We start from the raw sequence: 10,000 nt of genomic DNA, 5'->3' as shown, positions 1-10,000 counted from the left end.
ATTGCAATGCGGGGCAGGACAATTCAATAATCGATTCGGCAAATGTCATTATCGATGCAGCATATTTTTTCAAGTTTCAATTACTTCTCTGAATATTTCCGGAGCAGATATCTGTAACATCAGTCAGAGTGTAACTTGACAGTACACAGAAAACAGAAATGCACTGTTCACCAGAATAAGCATTCAATAATTTAAAGTCTACCAGAGTGCCTTATTGTACCCCATTTTCTGGGTTACTTTTGACTGTGCATCACTTACACCTGGGCATTACCCATTTCCCTCTTTCCTCGGTTACTTTTGACTGTGCCTCACTTACACCTGGGCATTACCCATTTTCTGGGTTACTTCTGACTGTGCATCACTTACACCTGGGCATTACCCATTTTCTGGGTTACTTCTGACTGTGCATCACTTACACCTGGGCATTACCCATTTTCTGGGTTACTTTTGACTGTGCATCACTTACACCTGGGCATTGACTGTGCATAGGGTAGCATTATGGCTCCTGACGGTTGCCCACTTCACTTTCAACCCAATACTGACAACTCATTATACAGAAATGGTTATAAAATATTCATTATGCCTCATCATGAGTAATGATTGATATGACTACAGCTGGGCCTCAATTAAGCCGCTACACTCTTTGAAGAGTCCATTTATAAAATGTCACAATAGCGTGCTGGGCATTTACGTATTGGGTTTCATTTTGAGGGCACCTACCCAACGAAGACCCACTTACTGTAATTTGGTACAGTGTTTTACAGTGCAGAGCCTATGTTATAATCTTACAAATTAAAAGACAGTCTTACTAGCCCAAATATACTCTTACTCACACCAAAACTGTGATGAACAATTTCTTCATCTGTTACTTAAGGCTCTTGGCAATGGTATAGCAATGTTGTTGTCATGTAGTTGAGTCTTTTCAGCAACGAGTGGACAGGCCTGCTGGTGGGCCCATCCGCACAATACACATGCTTGCTGAAGAGCTGTCAGACCGCTGCACACGATACTGGATGCATCTTTGAGGGGGCGGATAGTTAGCCTGACAGGCCGGTGTTCTGACAGGTTTTCCTACATTGTCATATTTTCCTACGTAATATTGTTTACAGTAAAATGCAAAACAGTAACACCAAACAGGGTGTTAGATTTACGAGATGAAATATATGAAAATAAAATCGCATGGTCATGGATACAAGTACTACCAAAAACCTGGATTTTTATTAAACGTTAGCAAAACCGCTAGCAAAACCGCTAGCATAACGAGTCAGTTAGCTAAGTTGCCAGGGTCACACTTCAACTTCTAAGACACACATACACAAATAGCGATAATACAAGCCAACACACCTGAGCGCAGAACAACATATATCTGTCAGCAATTGGTCCACTCATTTCACATCAGAGCTGGGCTTACTCCTCCCACCCAGGCGCTCCAGGGCATCGAGGATCCAGACCAAAAATGTATTACGAAGTTATAAATGTGGTCTGGTAAACCAGGCTAGCGGATAGTCAGCTGTTATTGATATTTACTATAGTACTTTGTGTTCAGTTGAGCTATTTGCATACAAAACGGACATAAAATAAGCATGGCAAGACGTTTGTGCATGATATGTGCATGTTCACATGTATCCTGTGGCAAGTATATCCCCGGCAAGAATGACATTTGGACACATGCAGCTGACATAAAATAAGCATCGCAAGACGTTTATCATGAAATGTACACGCTCACCTGAGAAACAATGAAATTAGGACAAATGCAGCTGATCAAGGGTCTTTTTTCATAACTCTGGTTGTGCTCACAGAACTTTAGAATGCTGAACAGATACAATCAATCTTAAGCTGAAGGTCTTGTTCAAAGTCTTTTGAACTAATTATATTTAAATAGTTATACGTAATATGTCCATGTAAACCCATCTGGGGTCAAATCAATTTTAACTCTATTCTTATACTTCCTTCTTCTGTCATATTTACAGCAGATATTAAGAACGTCTGAGACAGATGTTAAAAAAAAATCAAAGTTTAATTTAAAAAAGAAACTTCCGTCTCTGGGTACATTTTTATCTCTGACTTTTGGTCTCTGTTTGCTTAGCGCTCAGGAGGTGAGTCACTAGAATGACATCTCTTTATCTCAGAGCTGAAAATATCTCACCTGCAAGCTGTTGCGAAGTGATATAGTAGAGCTTGAAAGCAGAAGTGACTTAGTTACGCATTCACGGGTCTTTAGCCAACCATCTAGTAGGAGTAAATATCCTCTGATCCAATCAATGGGTTATGCTTTCTAAGGAGCTAAATTTAGATTATTCATGCAGAAGTATAGACATTTTGTTCTGATGTGTTTGGTACGAAAAAAAATTATAAAAATATCAGAAACAACATATGTGAAGCCCGTGGCACAATTCAAAGGGGATCGAAATATCCTTTTAATACTGCCATTGGATTACATGCTAATATCTTCCCCTAAAAACGCTGTGAGGTCCCATGATATCGGAGGATGTGACGTCACTTTCAACTTCTATACTGGTGGATGAATGTTCCAATGAAGAGAGGCTAATGTTTTAGTGTGTGGGCGTTTTTCTTGACGTAACATCAGGCGCCTTCAATTCAGAGAGAGAGAGAGAGCGAGAGAGACGGCGGAGGATGGGGAAATATCCTCAGACCATTATCGAACCCACGTCTCTGGCATGACCATCGGTGTCCCATCCATTTGAGCTCCCCCTCTACTCTTCTCAGCCTTTGCACAGACATCACTGGAAAATGTGACACATTGCGAACTGGGCACAGATGGGTGAAATGGGCAACAAGATGGGCTAGCTTCATTCTGACAAGCATGTAACACCATGTGTCATTGGCTACTCAAGTCCTGGCATTGTCTTTGACAGACAAGGGCATCTTTGGCAGACCGTACGGTTACTGCCACGGGAGGGATGGGTGAGTGAGTGTGTGTGTGTGCGTGCATGCGTGTGCGTGAGTGTGTGAGAGTGTTTTTGTGTGCGCGCGCGTATGTGTGTGTGTGCGTGTGCGCGCGTGTGTGTGTGTGTGTGTGTGTGTGTGTGTGTGTGTGTGTGTGTGTGCGTAGAGGGAGCTCTCTAATTGGTTATTCAGTAAACGATGGCACTCAAACTGCCTTCTGCTGCTCTTCAGTTTTTTTAAGGAGCCCTCTCTTCCCCTGCACCTGTTTGGGATATTTTTAGCGGATTCTGAAAAAATCTTGTCTTGTCCAGGCTGCTGTAGCGACTAGAGATGGGATTTATGGCTCTTTTTCGGGATCCGGATCTTAGTGGCTCGTTCCTTTCAAAGAGCCGTTCAAAAAACTGTCTCTTTTGGCTCTTTTTTAAATTATTTATTCAGTGTTAAGAATGTAATATTTTGACTCATCCTCAAGGTAATTTTGTCCAAACAACAACTGATTATTCTCCTGCTTCTAAAGGCCGTTTTTGCCACTCTCTTTGAGGCAAACAATGGTGTTTTTTCCACATTTAATTACTCTGGTCGAGGTCACGTGCTTAAAATGAATGAAAAATGAACGAAATAACGGTCGAGTGGCTCCCCCAGCTGTGATCCGGTTCCCATCGTTCACTTCATGAAGCCGTTCAAAAGAGCCGGCTCATTCATGAACGACACACCTCTACTCTTCAGAAACTAGAGATGTACAGGATCCAAGATCCGGTTCCGGGTCCGGCAGGATAATAGGGTTTTTCAGACTATCCGGATCCGGCAGGATCTTAAGCAGTGGATCCGGTATCTGGCAGTTACCTAAAAATCAGGATCTGGGCCATCTCTACTTTTTACGTAGCCTAGGCTTTTCAGTCAGCCTTTCACAACCCCAATCGCTGCATGGAGTGAAAGCCCTTTGGAAGCGGCAGTTGAAGGCAGTGTGGCAGTAAGCCAATGAGTTTTGAAATAGTTTGCGCCAACGTAATAAAAAGGGCCCACGTGTGCGAGCTGGCTATGTGTTTCACCCTTTCGTAAGATCCGGTATCCGGTTCCTGATCCGGCAGGATCTTAAGCAGTGGATCCGGTATCCGGCAGGATCCTAAAAATCAGGATCCGGTGCATCTCTATCAGAAACCCAAACGAATGCTGAATGCTGTGTGTGTGTGTGTGTGTGTGTGTGTGTGTGTGTGTGTGTGTGTGTGTGTGTGTGTGTGTGTGTGTGTGTGTGTGTGTGTGTGTGTGTGTGTGTGTGTGTGTGTGTGTGTGTGTGTGTGTGCCCTTCCACATCCTGTCAACGTCAGACTGTTTGAGAGCTTTTGCACTGGCAGAAGCAGAAAGAAAACTTGAAACAAAACATTGTAGCCTAACCTGTGCAGCAGTGAGCAGAAAAAAACATCCTCCTCCCTCTGAACAAAAAGCCTTTCTCTCTCTTTTTGACGTATATTGCCTTTTTTTCCAGTGGCTGTTTTAAATATTTTGGGGGGCTTTTGGGGCAATTTATGACAGGACAGCGTGAGAGTAAGCACGTATGTGGAGGCCAGGGGCTTACTGCGCTGTGCTTACAGTACACATACCCCCCCCCCCCCCCCCCCCCCCCCGCAGTGTGTGTTTATGTGTGGGCACGTGTGCAGCCCACACACACCACCAATGTTGTGAATGGGGAAAGTGTGATGCCAGCGTAAGAATGCAAGAGGGCAATCGGATCCTGAGTGTTGTCAAACTGCTGCTGTTATTACCAAGGGCTCGGTTACAGCTCTGCAGGCTCGGCCCGGCAACAGGGGCGGACAAAAAGGGGTCCGTTGTCCTGGGCACAGGAAGAGGCGAAGAGTGGGAAGATTTGGCTCCCCAGTACATGTACAGCAGTGTTTCTCAAAGTGGGGCATAAACCCCCCTGGGGGGGCGCGGAGGCATCTCAGGGGGGGCCGTTTGACATCTGATTTTGTGTTTTTTTCCCACCAAAGAAATTATTTCCTGTCTCGCCAAAAAGTCAATAAGTTTAAAGCCCTCACCAACATTATATTATTAATTGTCATGAATTTGAATAGCATAGGAAATGAACACATATCTGCATTCGACTGCAGTCCCTCTTTGTTTAATCTCCACCAGTCACCTCTCCTTTGATTCTGTGCAGCGATCGCAAAATCAGTCTGCGCGAGTACTGCTTGCTGTTGGTTGGGGGGGCTTGGAAGCATTCAGACCCTCTGAAAGGGGGAATGATGGAAAAAGTTTGAGAACCACTGATGTACAGTATGTGAGTCAGTGAAGTTTCAGCAGCAGCACACGTCAAGGCGGTGCAACAAAAGCCAATGCCACTATTGTATGGATTTTTTTTATATTGTTTTGTTTTTAGCGGACTATCTAAGAAGAATATTCATTACAGCCAATGCTAATTAATTCATGGGCATGAGATGCCGTTTGCGCCACCTGACATCTGAGCCAAAAAAAAGTCAGGCGGACAGGCGGACAACGATGCGTCCAAATATTTTTTGACATTCAGGGAATCATATTTCAGTTGTTTACGTGTATTATCATTCAGAAGCAGTTTTCAATGATTAGGAAAACGTGTCACGGTGGACGGACAGACCAACGGACGGACAAAGTCTCATATAGAGATGCGTGCACCAGTGGTGTAGTCTACTTTTTTATGGCGGGTATACTGTATATTTGAGCATTTTCTGAAGTGGGTATACTGTATATATTTGTGCTATTCCTAACAATGGATCAATCAATTTTAAGTGGGTATACTGAAATCCCTGAAATTTAGAAGTGGGTATACTCCGTATACCCGCGTTCTATGTAGACTACACCACTGGCGTGCACGCGTCTAAAAAATGTCTTTGACCCATGTACTGGGTGAGGCGGCCCTCCAGGTGACTGTGTCCCGGGCCTGACCAACGCTGCCAGAGGCCCTGATCTCCGGGTGCTGGGTTACATTGGGGTTTAGTGACCGGAGCGGAGCGAAGAGGAGCGGAGAGGCTGGGGATCGGATGAACGTTTAGCATCCAGCTTAGTGGAAACCTTAGATATGTACAGTACTTTGGCAACAATAGGAGCCAGGAAAGCCCAAGTAGACTTCACATGTTAATGGGAGGCAAACACCACTACCGTATATGTGACTAATATGCACCAAACCCACATGGGGAGGGGTTACTTACAGTTTTTTTATGTATGTGTATTTCCTGATTCCATAAAAAAAAACCAATAGGATTATATTAACTGTCATCTGATCTGTTTTGGTCAATGACAAATAAAAGCTCTTGATTCTTGATTCTAAGATGGTTGGATCAGTCAATAGGTTGTTGGGTGGAAAATGTGACAGGGTCTTTTTTTCTTTTCTTTTCTTTTCTTTTCTTTTCTGACAGCTTTGGTACAATCCCCCTGCATTGCAGCCTTAAGCCTGGCTCAAACTACACGATTATCGGCCCGATTATCGTCTGAAAACCCCCCTTACGACGATCGCTGGAACGTTACCACCCAGGACCATCGCAAGCGATTGTCGGGAAATATTTCCTCGTCGTGACCGACGTTCTAAGATAGAACTTTGGCAGCTCAAAGAGTCGCCGATCGCAAATTGTAGAAATCAAACAGTGTTTGATATTTTCGACTGGAAATAGAACGTCGGGCATTGTTTCGGTGGCTGCGAGCATCGATCAGATTGACAGTTGCGATTCTCTTCTAGTGTGTGGTGCACCCCAACGCCAAAATCGGACACACAATCGCTAGTCATGTAGTTTGAGCTAGGCATTAGGGTGCATTGGGGTGAGCTGCCCGTTTGCACAGGTGAGGCAGGTGCTCTGGTGTACTATGTCCGAATGACTATGGTACATTTACAGTCGGGACTTTTACATTTTGGGATTACATTTGCAGTGGGATTTTCAGGAATGTTGTATAGCCTAACCCATTTTAGCCTGATGCTGCGCATACGCTGCTTGACCTTTGGTGCCTGGAGCGACATTTACGCTGCATTAAGGCGCTTGAGATTTGAGGGGGCAGGAAGAGAGGGGGCAACTTCACCTTCCACACCTTATCTTTGCAGCTCATTCTGCCTCTTTTCCACTGCCGGTTTTCTGGTAGGCCTACAGCTCGACACAGCGTGACTCGGCCACCACTTTTTGCTCTTCAATTGAGCTGTATCATGCCCAATTGGAGAGCGAAAAGTAATGGTCGAGTCGTGCTGTGTTGAGCTATAGGCCTACCAGAAAACCGGCAGTGGAAACAGGCATTTGAGTACTCTTCTGCACTTTAACTTTCTCTGTCAGGGTATCTATCCTACAGCTGCCTTCTCCATACCCCCCGCCCCCCTCTCCTTTAGACAGAAGCAGATGCCCACATCCCGGATCAAGATCACATAAATGTCAGCCCCCGCTACACTGAGCCAAGTTTCCGCAGTTTGTTTGCTCCTCTCAAGGTTGCCTTGGACTGTGCCCTTAGGAGACAAACTTTCCCATTCAGATAAAGTTAAGAGTTCACTCGTTCACAGGCCAGTAGTGATGGGATTTTTCGTCTCTTGTTTGAGATGCGGTTCTATTGGCCCTTCTAACTATGGAGAGCCGGCTCTTTCGGCTCCCAAATGGCTCCCTACATATATGTTTACATAATTAATAAATTAAAAGTTTTAATTTTATTTTACATTTTGTTTCATTATTGACACTGTGAAGCACTTTGGGCAGTTTATACTGTGTAAAAGCCTTTATGAACAACACTTTTATCATAATCAGTCATTAATAATGACCCAACATACCCAAATACAAAGTAAATTAAAAAGGTATTAATACATACTCTGCATTTCTGATCGCTGTGAGTGTGTCTGTAACACCTGCTCTATATCCACTGGCACTTTTAGAGGATACACACAATGAGAGGGAGGGGGAGAGAAGGACAAAAAACAAAAACGTCTCTCAAAAAAAAATCCCAAAACACCTCCCATTGCAAAGCCGGTTCCTGCCGTTCACTTCAAAGAGCCGGCTCTTAGAGCCGAACGGTTCGCGACCGACACATCACTACAGGCCAGACGCACAATTGGGCCCTCATTACATTGTATGAATTGGGGGGGGGGGGGGGTACTGTTGAGGGGGGGCTTTCAGATCAAGATTCAGATTCAGCCAAAGCTGTCAGCGGGCCTGGATACCAACGTCTGACCAAAATCTGTGTTTCGAAGACTCAATGAGAATGAATAGCATTTCCACGGCAATGCCCTACCAACAGTTTTTGGTAACCTTGGACTCTCCCCACACCTGTGTAGTTCTGCAGAGGGACAAAGTGGTCCTCGGTCTGAAAAAGTTCGAGAAACCGTAGTTTAAGGGGAAACTCACACACTGTAGCTCCCGCTTTGAAAATGTATTCAGGTCATACAACGTTTTGACTCAACAGGGTCTTCATCAGGCATGCCTGTTGGGTCGAATCGTTGTATGACCTGAATACATTTTCAAAGCGGAGCAACAGTTTGCGGACTTCTACTCTTTCCACTATCAGACGCACCTTTGTCCTGCACCTGGCCTCAGAGAGGTGGGATGTCCATCCATACTCTTACTCTTATGAAGATTTAAGGGGGAAACTCACCAAGAATAAACAACATCTCCACGGCGATGTCGCTGACGATGGTGCTCCTGGAGGCGGTCTCCAGCTCGTGGTACGCCGTGAAGCAGACGTTGTACGGCACCGTCACGGCAACGTAGAAGGTGGCCAGCAGGATCATCCAATCCCACAATGCCTTGCTGATGCTGTAATGGAGCAGGATGAAGCGCGACTTCTGCACCGTGGCAACCTTGTACTCCGGCAGAGAGGGCTTCTCGAACATATTCTACAGGAAGAGAAGAGAAGAAAAGGAGAACTGGTCATGAGAAGAGAAGAGGAGAGGAGAGAAGAGGAGAGGAGAGAAGAGAAGAGAAGAGAAGAGAAGAGAAGAGAAGAGAAGAGAAGAGAAGAGAAGAGAAGAGAAGAAGAGAGAAGAGGAGAGGAGAGGAGAGGAGAGGAGAGGAGAGGAGAGGAGAGAAGAGGAGAGGAGAGAAGAGAAGAGGAGAGAAGAGAAGAGAAGAGAAGAGAAGAGAAGAGAAGAGAAGAGAAGAGAAGAGAAGAGAAGAGAAGAGAAGAGATTTGGCAGAGAGGGTTTCTGCAGGAGGACAGAAAAACAATGCTAGGAACTTCAAACTTTGCTATTATAGTAACCTTCAACCTCAACACCTGTCCTCTTCTTCCTTCAGGACCTGAATACCTGCACATCCCTATAGCCGACTGTGTTGTTTCTGTTTTTTCGGTGCTGCATTTTGTAGGCCTATGATGAAGCTCTTGACTTTCCCAAGTCAATTTACACAGAGTATTTGATGAAGCATGTCACTTCCACAAGAACCCCCCCTCATTTTTGAGCACGCTATTATAATATCTACCTACACGCTTTCGTGTTGGGTCCTTCCGATATTTTTCTGGGCCCACCTGTTTTATTATTTCTGCCTACGCCCCTGACTGAAAGCGTCAGCTAAGTGTAATGTAATGTAATGCAAATGGAATGCCTCCAGGCAACCTGCGTCTTCTGAAAGTTTATAATAATGGATGCAAAAAAAGCATTATAAAGACTTAGTAAATAATTAACTAATGATGAACGAAACATTAACAAATGTTTTTTATCATTAACTAAGTTTTATTAATGCTTTATAAAATATCTACAAATAATATATACAGGATTTTACATACCTTAGAACAGAGTATTTTATTCATTTACAAGCAATTTGTAAATGTTTGATGAATATAAGATATTAACAAAATATTTCCTAGTCATTTATAGCCTGGTGAACCAGCGCCACCCGCTGAACGGCAAAATGTTTTGTCTACGGGTGGGTCTGGCCTCGCATAATGATTCAATGAAGGCAGAATGCCATGAATCTGGCAAACCAATTACAACGCAAAGATGTGTTTTGAATCAAAGCGGGCAGGGTTTTGAGGGAAGGTTGTTCTCGTCAACAATCTTCGGAATTTATTATGCATCGAGGCCAGACTAAATTAGACATCCACATTTAGTCTGGTTTATCAGGCTAAGTCATTTACAAACATTTGTTAACATTTCCTAGTCATTTAC

The 10,000-nt window shown here is 44.2% G+C and overlaps 1 protein-coding gene across 1 annotated transcript in view; it reads right to left on the bottom strand.

Moving 5' to 3' along the window:
• LOC134467085 (potassium voltage-gated channel subfamily H member 4-like) overlaps nucleotides 1-10,000 on the bottom strand; it is a 179,546-nt gene that overhangs the window by 97,147 nt on the left and 72,399 nt on the right. The window contains exon 5 of the mRNA XM_063221005.1: nucleotides 8,491-8,731. Coding sequence (XP_063077075.1) covers nucleotides 8,491-8,731 — 241 coding nt within the window. The remainder of the gene's footprint in view (nucleotides 1-8,490; nucleotides 8,732-10,000) is intronic.

Source organism: Engraulis encrasicolus, chromosome 17 (genome assembly GCF_034702125.1).
Source record: "Engraulis encrasicolus isolate BLACKSEA-1 chromosome 17, IST_EnEncr_1.0, whole genome shotgun sequence".
Taxonomy (NCBI): domain Eukaryota; kingdom Metazoa; phylum Chordata; class Actinopteri; order Clupeiformes; family Engraulidae; genus Engraulis; species Engraulis encrasicolus.
The sequence above is the reverse complement of the archived record's forward strand: the minus strand, read 5'-3'. Positions and strand labels throughout refer to the sequence as shown.